Source organism: Somniosus microcephalus, chromosome 28 (genome assembly GCF_052327205.1).
Source record: "Somniosus microcephalus isolate GS21.2 chromosome 28, FLI_Smic_1.0, whole genome shotgun sequence".
NCBI classification, from domain to species: domain Eukaryota; kingdom Metazoa; phylum Chordata; class Chondrichthyes; order Squaliformes; family Somniosidae; genus Somniosus; species Somniosus microcephalus.
In genome coordinates, this window is record NC_141014.1 from 40,659,233 (window position 1) to 40,675,119 (window position 15,887).

The following is a 15,887-nucleotide window of genomic DNA, read 5'->3' on the forward strand; positions in this document are numbered from 1 at the left end:
AGGGCTCCTGCTCCTGATTTAACACTAACCCCTACCACACGAGGACAAGAGCAGTAGTGTCATGGCACACCAATGTTCCTTTTAAGCTGCGGACCGCACAGCTGTCTGGAGCTCCCGGGCAGGCCGCTTGTCGGCTTTTACAGTAGGAAAAACCGCCCGTGCGCGGGAATATGAAGGGGCCGCGCACCCAAAAAAAAAATTAAAGGGAACATTGTCGCACAGCTGGACAGATAATGCCGTTCCTCACCCTCATTGGTTCGAGATCCTGGAACTCCCACACCATTGTGGGAGCACCATCGCCACACGGGCTCCAGCGGTTTAAGCAGAAGGCCCACCACCACCTTCTCAGGTTAACTGGGGACGGGCAATAAACGCCGGCCTTGCCAGCCTCACCCATAATGAAAAGATGACCATCCAGCGACCCTGGCTGGAAAGTGCGCCTGTGTGGGATGTCAGGCAAGGACAGGTTAGGGCTGGCCGTGATGTCCTCCCCGGTCAAATAGCCAGCGCACACTTAAATGAAGAGTGGCCACTTTGGGTGAGGTAGGAGCAGGAGGAGGCCATTCAGCCCCTTGAGCCTGTTCCGCCATTCAGTGAGACCATGGCCGATCTGTATCTTCTCAGACTAGAGAGGGGAAAATCAGGCAAAGCTCCTGCTCCCGCAGCTCAGCTGTGATGCCCTCCCCTCCAAAAATCAAACACACTCCCGTCACTCGCTGTCTAGGCCTGCCCGACAAGTACAGCCACTTGGGTTATACAGAAGGGTGGCCAACACCCATGGACCTGTGGCCCTGGGGGGCGGGGGAGAAAGAGAACAGAAAGCGGGCAACAAACAAAATCAAACATTTTTTATTACGGAGTGAATATTGAGTGAATACTATGTCAGGCAATGAGATGGAGGCGGGGCGGGACTTGTGATTTTAATTTACTCAAACTACAGCTACAGTCTCCCGATAAAGCAGGATTATTTCTCCAGCAACATGCAATGAGTGGAGGATAGTTACACAATACAAATGATGTGTGTAAAGTCAATCCCCAGTCACTCTCAGCAGTGCGGTCTCCAAGCGTGACTGACGGGGCAATTACCCAAGCATCTCCAGTCTGGCCGAGACTTGCGGGGTTCACCCTACGTGGCCTTATTATAGCCCCCAGTTGGAGGCCCTGGGACGTTACTGCGCCTGCTCCGCCCATCCACACCTGATCTACGAGGTCCGAGCTGCGAGCTAACCTTACGGATGACGGGATCGTCAGTGGTGGTGACGGTGTGGAAAATCCTCTTGATGCTTCGTAGCTGTTTCTCGTTGCGCGTTGTAATGCGGTCGAAGGCCTTGTCGTAGTACTCCAGCGTGCCACAGCACTCGCTGAGGGAACAAGAGGGCAACACGGCAATGAGATCAGCTGCTTTAGTGATGTTGGTTGAGGTATAACTATTGGCCAGGACACCAAGGAACAATTACCCTGCTCTTCTTCGAAATAGTCCATTTGAGGGGGCAGGCTGGGCCTCAGTGTAACGCCTCATCAGAAGACGGCACCTCTGACAGCGCAGCGCCCCCTCGAAGCTGCGCAGCTCTCTGCCGCTTCCGCGCCGCAGCCCGGGACTGGCTTTCCAACGGTAAATTTCACGCATGCGCAAAAAACTTAAAGGGTCCGTGCACCCCCCAAAAATAAAGTGTGTGTCTATGTCTCCAGCTGAAATTTTAGCCAGAACAAAATGGTGGCAGGCTAGGTTTTGTCTTCGGGGGCCCCTTGGGAGCCTCGCGAACCGAGCTGCCCGTCGGCAGGAGTGCTTTCTAGAGGCAACACTGCATGAAAATAGGTAAAGCACAAACACACACCCCACCCCATTGTGACTGGGTAAGAGGTGCAATGGCACAGGACTGGAGAAAATCACCTATCAGTCAGGGCGGGGTGGGGTAGGGTGACACTGCGGGAGTGAAAGGCAGTTGTGTCGAATATACTCACATGTCACTGGGGTCAGCCACTTCCATGTATCTCATCTTCATCAGCCGAGGGAAGTCCATCTCCTCTTTCACCTCCCAGTCACTCCGCACTTCAACAGAGGAGTCTCTCGGCTTCAGCTGTGTCGGGGGCAAGCACGGAGTGTGTATTAGCAACCCAGGCAAAGCGGGTTATCGTGCAGTAACTGGACCTGCGCGTTACTCTCGCAGGGCTACAGCTTTCAAACACAGAGACTACTAGAAAATCTCACTAATTCTGCCCTCTTAAGCATCCCTGATTTTAATCGCTCCACATTGGCGGCCGTGCCTTCAGATGCCCGGGCCCTAAGCTCTGGAACTCCCTCCCTAAACCTCTCCGCCTCGCTACCTCTCTCTCCTCCTTTAAGACGCTCCTTAAAACCGACCTCTTTGACCAAGCTTTTGGTCACCTGCCCTATTTTTTCCTTATGTGGCTCGGCAACAACATTTTTTGTCTTATAATACTAGTGTGCAGCGCCTTGGGATGTTTCACTACGTTAAAGGCACTATAGAAATATAAGTTGTTGTTGTTGTTTTCTTCTGTTGTTAGAGGAAGTTATCAAAAAAAATGTTCACAAAGACATTGTTACGGTTCAGCCTTCTCCAGATACCTTTCCTCATCCCCCGTGCTGAAGGCTAGTCCCTCAACAACCTGCATTTATATAGCTCCTTTAATGTAGTAAACGTCCCAAGGCGCTTCCACAGGACCGTCATCAGACAAAGTTTAACACCTAAAGCAGCTGAATGATAAACCGTGGTGGCTAACAGAAAGTCTCTGGCAACACATCCGCAAGGTGAATCGGACACTCACACGGTGCGTTTCCACTTGCCCCAGCTTGGCAGCTGCCGGGTAAAGCGGGCATCCGCTAGTAATAAACCCCGGGCTACAGGACCCCCAGTTACAATCCCGCCACATGCCTTTCCAGGCCGACAGGAAGATCAAACAGGGAGAGCTGCACAACGGACAAGTGAAAAAAATCAGATTCCCCCACAGACAACGAGTCAACCCGATCAGATTTGCTGGAGTGAGGTTTAGAGCTGGGAGACAAAGCAGCTCATGCAATGGGAGGTCAGACGCCCTTCCCCACCCCACCTCTGCCCAATGGGGGTGGCAGTCCCCGACAATTAAAATGTCCGACTGTCTGTGCGGACTTGCCACCCAACACACGTTTGGTGGGCTACCTAGACAATGAGTGACTCATCCACCCTTTAAAGTGGAGGAGACAAAGTTTACTTTCAGCCCACACGGAGATAGCCTGTCTCCAGCTAGCAGTAAACAAAGGTGCCCATCAGCTGGAGAGTTACCAAACTTCCATATAAATATATGCTTAAAAGAACAGAAACAGCTCAGATATGCAACACACACACAACTGCAGTGCAGTGTGGTACAGGCCCCCGCACCCCCCCCAGTATCTCTAATCTCAGTCACTCGGTGCGTGGTCTGGGACGATACTTAGATTATCTTTTTTGCTTTGCGAAGTTTGAAGAGTCTGACCTGATTTTTCTGGTCCCACTTCTGCCGCACGCCAAACTGCTTCTGAAATTTCTTCTGCAGACGCAAGCGATCCCTGGAATGAGATAAGGAACAGAACACGTTCAGGTGATTTCAGGTCACGCCGTTAATAAAAAAAAAAAAAAATCCATATCTGAGAATATGCCGCCCGAGTGGCCAATCTTCCTGGGCAAGCCTAGAGTCCCAAGTGCGGGCTGGCTATTCAACCCAGAAAGGCATCACAACCCCAAAACCCAATCCTGCTGGCTGTCATTCACAACAATCGGGAGAGGTAGTGGAGGGCGATTGCAGCCTGGGCAACCTGGGCCCAGCAAGATTTAGGGGCTGCAGGAAGGACACTCGCACAGCCCCCCCACCCCCGGACCTGCGTTACCCGAGAGCCAGCCTCAGGCAGCTACACAGAGGGCCTCAATGTTGTTTCAACATTTTGGGAAGTTGCAAGTCACCTCCCAGCAGCCTAACTTACACCGGCAAAAACTTCCACCCCTCCCCAAAATTAACCCACCTGCCAATAATCGTGGAAGGGGGGAGCTGGGTGGCAGCGCTCCTGGTTAGGGCTGGACCCATCAGGGGGAAGAACAAGAATTTTAAATAAGTTAAGAGAGACCGAGGTGGGTGTCCCTCTTGATCTGAATATCGGAAGTCGAGCTTGCTTCCGAACTCCACCCAGTGGACGTCAATGTCGGGTGAAGACAGCGGCGATGACTTCCACAGTTGAATAGCTTTGTCAACTCATGCATGAAACAGTGGCCAAGGGTACAGGAGAATGACAGAAGCCCGAAGATCCCCAGCGAGGGACTCGACATCTTCCAGAAAGGGAAAAAGGAGAGAGGAGAGAGAGAGACGGAGACGGACGGACGCAGTCGCTGCCACGCTGGGTTTGCTCACCTCTCCTTCTGCTTGGCGCTTTTCGGCAGAGTCTGCATGTTAAACTGCAGCAGCTGGCGCCGATCCTTCTCCCGCCTCATGTTTCTCTGCTGCAAAAGGTAAAGAAGATCGTCAATGCCTGCGCCGAACGAACAGCAAGACGGACGCTCTTTAGGAAAGAGCCATTTTACTGACTGACATTCGGTCTACAACACATAGGCAACTCGCAGGCCTCCCGTGCAGACAGAGGCCCGGGTTAACCTCTCAAACCTCCTCGCCGCCTTGCAGAAGACACGCAGGCAAGAGCTTAACCGAGCAATTCCGCTGCTGGAGTCAATGGATCCCTCCACTCAGCGATACGTCAGAAAGGTCCCCTCTGGCTTTGTTAAACCTGTTACGGAACAGCTTTTAAGCGAGTGTAGAGCCAGGGGATTTTTTTTTTTGTTTTGTTTGTGTTTTATTGCCGACTGTGATTCAGGCACCCAGGACCTTCTCCACAGTCTGACTGAACACGCTGCGAGTCCGAACCACAGTCGGCAATAAAATATACCAAAAAAAAAACCCTGGATCTGCGCGCGCTTCAAAGCTGCTCCGTCTCCAACACCTTCAGGTCTTGACAAAAGGTCATCGGCCCAAAACGCTCTCTATTCACAGGTGCTGTCGGACCTGCTGAGTACAGTATTTTCAGCACTTCACTTTATTTCTTTTGTCTCGGAAGTCTGACATTTTTGGACCAGTCGTCGGGAACACCACCCCCCACCCCGAGTTTCACACACCCTCGCCTGCGCATGGCACCTCCCCCCCTGAAAGTACGGGCAACTCCCGAGGGCGTTTACCTGAGCGAATCTCATGCGGTTCCTCTGGTACGCGGACTTCTGCGTGCGAGCTGTGTCGACGAGCTGGAAGCTGGTCTCGTCCTCCTCGTGGAAATAGGCGTACTGACTGCCGCCGCCGAACTGGGAGGAGTACTTATCTGCAGGGAGGGGGAAAAGGCAGCATGTTACCGGGAAGAGGAGGTGTGAGACATCGCTGGACATTAGGATTAGGAAGACTTGCCTTTCTCCAGCGCCTTTCACAACCTCAGGACGTCCCAAAGCACTTTATAGCCAATGAAGTACTTTTGAAGTGTAGTCACGGTTGTAATGTAGGAAACGCGGCAGCCAATTCGTGCACAGCAAGCTCCCACAGACAGCAATGTGATAAATGACCAGATCACGTGTTTTAGTGATGTTGGTTGAGGGATAAATATTGACCAGAATACACGAGTAAAAGCAGTCCCACGGTGGGCTCAACAAAGCCATGTGCGCACACGCGGTTAGTCCCGGGACCAATCTGTGCTGAGCGAGCTGATCTCAGAGCGGCTACAATAGAGCTCAGCATCCACGGGCTGGTCCGGGGGGGGGGGGGGGGGGGTGGGGGGAGGAAGCACAGCCAGGGTTCCTGCTCCTGAAGAGAGAGAGTGCAGGTGGAGGTCAGGACACGGCACGGTCAGGCTCTGCTGTGATGCCCTCCACAGACAAACAGCCCACCGATGCTGAATGTCTTGGCTCAGATAGGCAGCACCGATAATGTGCACCCCGGCATCAATCTGCACTGCCAGAAGAGGAGGGCAAGACAATTGGAAGGAGAAAGTGAACCAAGCGAGGATTGTGCGCGTTTCCAGCACGCTGCTACTCACTGGTGTATCTCTTGTCTTGATATGTCGCTCCCGTCCAATCAGCAACCTGAAAATATAAATAGTTACACACGCTGAGAGAGAGAGAGAGAGTGAGGGAGAGAGAGAGAGCAAACTGGGGTAACTGCCCCACCCCAAATTACAACAGCAATGCCTCCAATCCTTAGAAACGCACGAGTAAGTGATACGGTTTAAAGGGGCTTTTAAACAATTGAGCCTCTGATCGAATAATCCCAGGACGGCACATCAGGGAAAATTTACAATCTCTATTGCTAACCTGTACCGAGTTAAAAAGTCCAGCATACAGCACACGCTTCCTGTAACACTTTCCCAGTCACACTCCATCAACACCCCGGCTCCAGACTCCGTCTCCCGCCCACCCCCTCCCGCTCCAGACTCCGTCTCCCGCTCCAGACTCCGTCTCCCGCCCAGCCCCCCCGCTCCAGACTCCGTCTCCCGCTCCAGACTCCGTCTCCCGCCCAGCCCCCCCGCTCCAGACTCCGTCTCCCGCTCCAGACTCCGTCTCCCACCCACCCCCCCGCTCCAGACTCCGTCTCCCGCCCACCCCCCCCGCTCCAGACTCCGTCTCCCGCTCCAGACTCCGTCTCCCGCCCAGCCCCCCCACTCCAGACTCCGTCTCCCGCCCACCCCCCCGCTCCAGACTCCGTCTCCCGCTCCAGACTCCGTCTCCCGCCCAGCCCCCCCCGCTCCAGACTCCGTCTCCCGCCCACCCCCCCCGCTCCAGACTCCGTCTCCCGCCCACCCCCCCGCTCCAGACTCCGTCTCCCGCCCAGCCCCCCTGCTCCAGACTCCGTCTCCCGCCCAGCCCCCCTGCTCCAGACTCCATCTCCCGCCCAGCCCCCCGGCTCCAGACTCAGTCTCCCGCTCCAGACTCCGTCTCCCGCCCATCCCCCCCCGGCTCCAGACTCCGTCTCCCGCTCCAGACTCCGTCTCCTGCCCACCCCCCCCGCTCCAGACTCCGTCTCCCGCCCACCCCCCCCGCTCCAGACTCCGTCTCCCGCCCAACCCCCCCGCTCCAGACTCCGTCTCCCGCCCCAGACTCCGTCTCCCGCCCACCCCCCCGCTCCAGACTCCGTCTCCCGCCCCAGACTCCGTCTCCCGCCCACCCCCCCGCTCCAGACTCCGCCTCCCGCCCAGCCACCCGCTCCAGACTCCGTCTCCCGCTCCAGACTCCGTCTCCCGCTCCATCTCCCGCCCACCCCCTCCCGCTCCAGACTCCGTCTCCCGCCCAGCTCCCCTGCTCCAGACTCCGTCTCCCGCCCAGCTCCCCTGCTCCAGACTCCGTCTCCCGCTCCAGACTCCGTCTCCCGCCCCACCCCCCCGCTCCAGACTCCGTCTCCCGCCCACCCTCCCCCGCTCCAGACTCCGTCTCCCGCCCAGCTCCCCTGCTCCAGACTCCGTCTCCCGCTCCAGACTCCGTCTCCCGCCCAGCTCCCCTGCTCCAGACTCCGTCTCCCGCTCCAGACTCCGTCTCCCGCCCAGCTCCCCTGCTCCAGACTCCGTCTCCCGCCCAGCTCCCCTGCTCCAGACTCCGTCTCCCGCTCCAGACTCCGTCTCCCGCCCAGCTCCCCTGCTCCAGACTCCGTCTCCCGCTCCAGACTCCGTCTCCCGCCCAGCTCCCCCGCTCCAGACTCCGTCTCCCGCCCAGCTCCCCACTCCGTCTCCCGCTCCAGACTCCGTCTCCCGCCCAGCTCCCCTGCTCCAGACTCCGTCTCCCGCTCCAGACTCCGTCTCCCGCCCCACCACCCCCGCTCCAGACTCCGTCTCCCACCCACCCTCCCCCGCTCCAGACTCCGTCTCCCGCCCAGCACCCCCCTGCTCCAGACTCCGTCTCCCGCCCAGCCCCCCCCGCTCCAGACTCCGTCTCCCGCCCAGCCCCCCCGGCTCCAGACTCCGTCTCCCGGTCTCCCGCCCCCGCACTCCAGACTCCGTCTCCCGCCCAGCACCCCCCGCTCCAGACTCCGTCACCTGCCCAGCCCCCTGGCTCCAGACTCCGTCTCCCGGTCTCCCGCCCCCGCACTCCAGACTCCGTCTCCCGCCCCACCACCCCCGCTCCAGACTCCGTCTCCCACCCACCCTCCCCCGCTCCAGACTCCGTCTCCCGCCCAGCCCCCCCCGCTCCAGACTCCGTCACCTGCCCAGCCCCCTGGCTCCAGACTCCGTCTCCCCACGCAACGCCGCTCCTGTCCGTGCCCCAGCCTACCCATGAGCAAGGCACGGGAGATTTGCTAGTTTATGCTAAGTTTAATGATGCTGTGTCCATTTCTCTGGTTTAGTGTGTGCAGGCAGCGTGCATCCAACAAGTGAGCGGGATATAAGAGCAGTTTTCTAAGCGTTACATTCACACTTTGTACTCGATCAATCAGCCACTGCTCCTGGCTCCTCGGTACCCCGCATACTCCACACGATCGCCCCAGGGAACAGCCTCACCTTCCCCAGTCGATCGCCCTTACTGAACGGCTGGTACGGCATGTCCTTGAACTGCTCTGGGACCGCGCACGGCCCCCATCCGAAGGGATTATCCTGGATCACGGGGGTCAGGAATCGCGCCATCTTCTACAAAGAGACGCAGAAACATCAATTAATGACTTGCCAGCAAGAATCGCGAGCCGCACCCACAACCTCCAGATGCAACTTTAAACCGCTCCTTCTCTCCGCTTCCTGCTACCGTCACTCCAACTATTTAACTATTTGTGTATGAAGCCAATTCAACATCTGTTTTTTCTTTTTCACACCCCCACCCACCCTTCCTGAAGGCACTGGTGCCCGTGAGGGTACAGCTCTCCGAGTGTCTGCAGCCGCCAGGTACCACACCACAAGTCTCCCTTCATCCCAGAGCTTGGGCGGTGAACGCCTGCAGCTATTCGGCGGTGGCGGTGGCTGGGGAGAGACATTATAGCCGAGGCCGGTCCTCGTCCTCGTCCTGACCAGCAGCAGTCAGTGGGCTGTGATCAGGAGCCTCCTCACTGGCTCAGGAACACGGGCGAATTGAATCACGGCCATCCTTTGCCCCTTGAACAATTAGCTAATTGAGCAGAGACCTGAAATCGAATCAGAGACCGTCTCAGTCTGGCCATTCTGTCTGTCTGTGTCTCTGCGAGCGCCGTGGGACGTTTTTCTACATTAAAGGCTGTGTATAAACACAGGCTGTTGTCTGTTGTTGTTGATTCCGTGCCGCACCTTGCGGGGGGGGGTTTATCAGTTGCTCTATCGGGGGAGCCAGCCTGACATTAACTTTACCTCCCTAATATCTTGAGTGAGGAACAGAAGGGCCGAGTATCCCAGGCTTGAAGGATTGGGCCGGGCCATGATGCCGCCCATGGCCGAATAAGCCGAAATTCATCTATGCATCTGGGGGGGGGGGGGGGGCGGCGGAGAGCTAAACTACAAGCTTAGAGTAAATTACAATCTATATAAGTTTAGAGTAAATTACAATCTATATAAGTTTAGAGTAAATTACAATCTATATAAGTTTAGAGTAAATTACAATCTATATAAGTTTAGGGTAAATTACAATCTATATAAGTTTAGAGTAAATTACAATCTATATAAGTTGAGTAAATTACAATCTATATAAGTTTAGGGGACATTACAATCTATAAGTTTAGAGTAAATTACAATCTATATAAGTTTAGAGTAAATTACAATCTATATAAGTTTAGGGTAAATTACAATCTATATAAGTTCAGGGTAAATTACAATCTATATAAGTTTAGGGTAAATTACAATCTATATAAGTTTAGGGTAAATTACAATCTATAAGTTTAGAGTAAATTACAATCTATAAAAGTTTAGGGTAAATTACAATCTATAAGTTTAGAGTAAATTACAATCTATAAGTTTAGAGTAAATTACAATCTATAAAAGTTTAGAGTAAATTACAATCTATATAAGTTTAGAGTAAATTACAATCTATAAAAGTTTAGGGTAAATTACAATCTATAAGTTTAGAGTAAATTACAATCTATAAGTTTAGAGTAAATTACAATCTATAAAAGTTTAGGGTAAATTACAATCTATAAGTTTAGAGTAAATTACAATCTATAAAAGTTTAGGGTAAATTACAATCTATAAGTTTAGAGTAAATTACAATCTATAAGTTTAGAGTAAATTACAATCTATAAAAGTTTAGAGTAAATTACAATCTATATAAGTTTAGAGTAAATTACAATCTATAAAAGTTTAGGGTAAATTACAATCTATAAGTTTAGAGTAAATTACAATCTATAAGTTTAGAGTAAATTACAATCTATAAAAGTTTAGAGTAAATTACAATCTATATAAGTTTAGGGTAAATTACAATCTATATAAGTTTAGAGTAAATTACAATCTATATAAGTTTAGAGTAAATTACAATCTATATAAGTTTAAAGTAAATTACAATCTATAAATTGAGAATAAATTACAATCTATATAAATTTAAATGTCTATTTCTGGGTTTGCTGGAGCCTGAATCCGCAGGCCCGGGTCTCCATGGAAACCGCTCCCGGTTCCCGGGATTATTTCTCTTCCTTTTTCTCTCCCTCCGCCGCCGGTTGTAAAATATCGCCGCGTCCCTCCGCCCGCGGGCCCCCAGCCGCCGATGCCGCGGTCTTTACCCGGTTTCCCCGCCGTTCGCCGCCCGATGCCGCCGGATTGAAGAAGCGGAGCCGAACCAGCGAGACCGGCCACACTGCCGCAAACCGGGCTGCCGCGCCACACTGCCGCAAACCGGGCTGCCGCGCCGCGCCGCGCCGCGCCACACTGCCGCAAACCGGGCTGCCGCGCCACACTGCCGCAAACCGGGCTGCAGCGCCGCGCCACACTGCCGCAAACCGGGCTGCCGCGCCACACTGCCGCAAACCGGGCTGCCGCGCCACACTGTCGTGAACTCGCCTAAAACTGCGCCCTTTTCCGCCACAGATTTAATCCCGAAATTCACCGACGGTGTTTAAAGGGGCCGGAAGAGCGAGTTTCTTTCGGTTAAAGAGGGAATAAATGCGGTTAAATAACAATATAAACGCCCCTCGAATCCACTTTACGGTCCCTCTGCAACACTGTCGCAAACCAGGTTGCTACGACACTGCCGTAAACACCAACCCCTTCACCCGAATTAAACGTTGAAATTTCAGATTTGAAGCCGCCACTAGTCCGAAACGAGACTTGTCGCCGCGCACTGCCTCAGATTCAACTAAACCAAGCAACTATTCGAGGTGCTAATCGTCTAATCTGCTTTACGGCAGTGTGGCAGCGGCCGGGGATGGGAACAAGGAGCCGGCCGGCGGCAGCAAGATGGGCGGCGAGGGGGGTCTCGGCGGGTTTGGCCTCCTGCTGACGGTGGTCCCTGCTGGACGGGAGTGGAATGGCAGCAATCTGCAGAGCAGTGCCAGGGGAGGTCAGACTGACTGGTCAATGTGTTGGACACACCAGGGAGACCCAGACACATTAAAGAGCGAAAGCTAGAAAGAGCAGAGGGCAGAGGGCAGGGGGAAGGGGAAAGGGGAACCTCAGGACGCCCCAAAGCGCTTTACAGACAATGAATTACTTTCTGACCTGGAGTCACTGCGGTTTCGAAGAACGAGAGGGGATCTCATTGAAACTTATAAAATTCTAACAGGACTAGACAGACTAGATGCAGGAAGGATGTTCCCGATGGTCAGGGAGTCCAGAACCAGGGGTCACAGTCTAAGGATAAGGGGTAAGCCATTTAGGACAGAGATGAGGAGGAATTTCTTCACCCAGAGAGTGGTAAACCTGTGGAATTCTCTACCACAGAAGGCAGTTGAGGCCAATTCATTAAATATATTCAAGAAGGAGTTAGATATATTTCTTACGGCTAAAGGGATCAAGGGATATGGGGAGAAAGCAGGAACAGGGTACTGAATTTGGATGATCAGCCATGATCTCATTGAATGGTGGGGCAGGCTCGAGGGGCCGAATGGCCTACTCCTGCTCCTATCTTCTATGTTTCTATGTAATGCCGGCTGCCTGTGTCCTAACTCGCCCCGAGTCCCGTTCGCCCATCACCCCCTGTGCTCGCTGACCTCCATTGGCTCCCGGTCCGGCAACGTCTCGATTTTAAAATTCTCATCCTAGTGTTCAAATCCCTCCATGGCCTCACCCCCTCCCTATTTCTGTAACCTCCTCCAGCCCCACAAGCCCCCGCCACCCCCCCCACGAGATATCTGCGCTCCTCTAATTCTGCCTTCTTGAGCATCCCTGATTATAATCGCTCAACCTTTGGCGGCCGTGCCTTCTGTTGCCTGGGCCCTAAGCTCTGCCTAAACCTCTCCGCCTCTCTCTCCTCCTTTAAGATGCTCCTGAAAGCCTACCTCTTTGACCAAGCTTTTGGTCACCTGTCCTAATCTCACCTTATGTGGCTCGGTGTCAAATTTTGTCTGATTTACGCTCCTGTGAAGCACCTTGGGGATGTTTTACTACATTAAAGGCGCTATATAAATACAAGTTGTGCTCAAGTCTCTGGAGTGGGGACTTGAACCCACACCCTTCTGACTCAGGGGCGAGAGGGCCGCCCACTGAGCCACAGCTGACACGTTACTACTCCTCTCCTCAAAACCGATTTTTCAAAGCAGTCTGTTTTGGGCGAATGCTGGAACCACAGAGCAGGTAAGTTGGCATCTGGAAAAAGAGCCGACAGCTTTTGACACTTTGGGCGGGTAACCTCTGTGTACAGTTCTGATGAATGATTCCACCCAACACGTTAACTTGTCGACTCCCTTTACATTACATAGAATTACACAGAATCCACCGCACGTAAACAGGCCATTCGGTCCAATGGTCCGTGCCGGTGTTTCTGCTCCACACCAGCCTCCTCCCACCCCTCTCCATCTCACCCTATCAGCATATCCCTCTATTCCTTTCTCCCTCATGTTTACCGAGCTTCACCTTAAATCCATCGATACTATTCGCCTCAACCACTCCCTGTGGTAGCGAGTTCCACATTCTCAACACTCTCTGGGTAAAGAAGTTTCTCCTGAATTCCCGATTGGATTTATTAGTGACGATCTTTTATTTAAAATCCCTATTTTAGGCTCCCGCCCCCCCGCCCCCCCCGCCACCACCCCCCAACAAGTAGAAACATTTTCTTAATGTTTACCCTATTAAACCCTTCCATCATTTTAAAGACCGCGATCAGGTCACTCCTCAACCTTCACTTTTCTAGAGAAAAGAGCCCCCGCCGGTCCAGTCTTTCCTGAGGGGTATAACCAATGTTCCCATTGAGCTGTGCGGCCGTGTGGTGGTCTGGAGGTCCCGCACAGGCCGCTCACCGGCTTTTACAGAGCAGGAACCGCAGATGTGGGAAACTTTGAATGGGCCACACACCAAAAATACAGCTGCTGAACGACCAGCTGTGAATTTGCTGCCCCTATTTCTGATTCTCAGAATCTCTGTCAGCCGTGGCTCATTGGGCAGCACCTCTCGCCTGGGAGTTAGAAGGTTGTGGGTTCAAGCCCCCGCTCCAGAGACTTGAGCACAAAAATCCAGGCTGACACTCCCAGTGCAGTACTGAGGGAGCGCCGCACCGTCGGAGGGGCAGTACTGAGGGAGTGCCGCACTGAGGGAGGGCAGTACTGAGGGAGTGCCGCACCGTCAGAGGGGCAGTACTGAGGGAGCGCCGCACCGTCGGAGGGGCAGTACTGAGGGAGCGCCGCACCGTCAGAGGGGCAGTACTGAGGGAGCGCCGCACCGTCGGAGGGGCAGTACTGAGGGAGCGCCGCACTGTCGGAGGGGCAGTACTGAGGGAGCGCCGCACTGTCGGAGGGGCAGTACTGAGGGAGCGCCGCACCGTCGGAGGGGCAGTACTGAGGGAGCGCCGCACCGTCGGAGGGGCAGTACTGAGGGAGCGCCGCACCGTCGGAGGGGCAGTACTGAGGGAGCGCCGCACTGTCGGAGGGGCAGTACTGAGGGAGCGCCGCACTGTCGGAGGGGCAGTACTGAGGGAGCGCCGCACTGTCGGAGGGGCAGTACTGAGGGAGCGCCGCACTGTCGGAGGGGCAGTACTGAAGGAGCGCCGCACTGTCGGAGGGGCAGTACTGAGGGAGTGCCGCACCGTCGGAGGGGCAGTACTGAGGGAGGGCAGTACTGAGGGAGCGCCGCACCGTCGGAGGGGCAGTACTGAGGGAGCGCTGCACTGTCGGAGGGACAGTGCTGAGGGAGCGCCGCACTGTCGGAGGGGCAGTGCTGAGGGAGTGCCGCACCGTCGGAGGGGCAGTACTGAGGGAGGGCAGTACTGAGGGAGCGCCGCACCGTCGGAGGGGCAGTACTGAGGGAGTGCCGCACTGTCGGAGGGGCAGTACCGAGGGAGCGCCGCACCGTCGGAGGGGCAGTACTGAGGGAGTGCCGCACCGTCAGAGGGGCAGTACTGAGGGAGCGCCGCACTGTCAGAGGGGCAGTGCTGAGGGAGCGCCGCACTGTCGGAGGGGCAGTGCTGAGGGAGGGCAGTACTGAGGGAGCGCCGCACCGTCGGAGGGGCAGTACTGAGGGAGCGCCGCACCGTCGGAGGGGCAGTACTGAGGGAGCACTGCACTGTCGGAGGGGCAGTACTGAGGGAGCACTGCACTGTCGGAGGGGCAGTACTGAGGGAGTGCCGCACTGTCGGAGGTGCCGTCTTTCGGATGCAACGTTAAACTAAGACTCCGTCTGCCCCCTCAGGTGGACGTAAAAGATCCCATGGCCTCTATTTCAAAGAAGAGCAGGGGAGTTCTCCCCAGTGTCCTGGGGCCAATATTTATCCCTCAACCACCATCAGTAAAACAGATGATCTGGTCATTATCACATTGCTGTGTGTGGGAGCTTGCTCTGCGCAAATTGGCTGCCGCGTTTCCTACATTACAACAGTGACTACACTTCAAAAAGTACTTCATTGGCTGTAAAGCACTTTGGGACGTCCTGAGGTGGTGAAAGGCGCTGGAGAAAGCACTGGTTTCCAGTGTTTGTACTCCATACAGCAGTTGCTGTTAAATAACTTGGGTCAAATTTCTTTACCAGGAACAGTTTAAAATAGAATTACGGAAATGTACAAAATATTTTTATTTGATATTTTCTCTGAGTAAAGTTGTTCCTTTATGTAAAATATACACAACATTCATCTTCACATTTTAATTTTAAAATGTAATAAAATATGAATATCTTTTAAAATATCACAAGTCCAGTGCACACACTTCGTGTAATGCGTCGATCTCGCTTTTAATCATCGGTCAATCTCCCATGATTGACCTCCAGACCTGAACCCAATCCAACCCAATGCAGAAAAGCTTCAACTTTTTAAACACTGGTTCCCACAATTGGGATGATTTATGGCTGGAAAAATTCGGTATCACCCTGTTTGGGGCGCCATTATCGGCCGTGCGCAAAGTTTAGCGCCTGGCGCTAATTATCGTCTCCGACTGCAAACTTGGCTTCTATCGCCCCTGGAGGTGATTGGAGCGCTAAATCAGGCGCCTCACACCTCTCTTAAGGCGCTAACGCCGAGGAGCGAGGCGCTACCTCAGAGCGCCGGCGAAGCTCATGTGATGTCAGTCAGCAATGGAACACAGACACACTGGCGCTGGCCAGTTCTTAAAGGGGAGGGTCGATCTTGCTCTCCATCCACACCCTGCTCATTGCAGCCTTGAATCTCGGCCTGGAGAGACCTGTTCATCAAATCTGCTGGAAAGAACAATGGAGAGGCCCAAGGAAAGAGCTCAGAGTGCAGCCCCCACAGTCTCTTCTAAATAGATACAAGGAAGGTCAAATCAAAATGAACCTGCAAAGTGCTGCTCAGTACCCAAAACTCCTTCACACAGCGTTGAATCTCTCCAGAACTCTCTCTCTCTCTCTCTCGCTCTCTCAGAAT

The 15,887-nt window shown here is 54.0% G+C and overlaps 1 protein-coding gene across 1 annotated transcript in view; it reads right to left on the reverse strand.

Moving 5' to 3' along the window:
- Positions 1 to 10,766, reverse strand: part of eif3d (eukaryotic translation initiation factor 3, subunit D) — a 20,842-nt gene extending 10,076 nt beyond the window's left edge. Inside the window, exons 1-8 of the mRNA XM_085968997.1 lie at positions 10,651 to 10,766; positions 8,483 to 8,608; positions 6,035 to 6,080; positions 5,193 to 5,329; positions 4,378 to 4,466; positions 3,472 to 3,544; positions 1,963 to 2,078; positions 1,229 to 1,361 (exon numbers count right to left, since the gene is read on the reverse strand). Coding sequence (XP_085825123.1) covers positions 1,229 to 1,361; positions 1,963 to 2,078; positions 3,472 to 3,544; positions 4,378 to 4,466; positions 5,193 to 5,329; positions 6,035 to 6,080; positions 8,483 to 8,605 — 717 coding nt within the window. The 5' untranslated portion in view covers positions 8,606 to 8,608; positions 10,651 to 10,766. The remainder of the gene's footprint in view (positions 1 to 1,228; positions 1,362 to 1,962; positions 2,079 to 3,471; positions 3,545 to 4,377; positions 4,467 to 5,192; positions 5,330 to 6,034; positions 6,081 to 8,482; positions 8,609 to 10,650) is intronic.
- Positions 10,767 to 15,887: the final 5,121 nt, after the last annotated feature.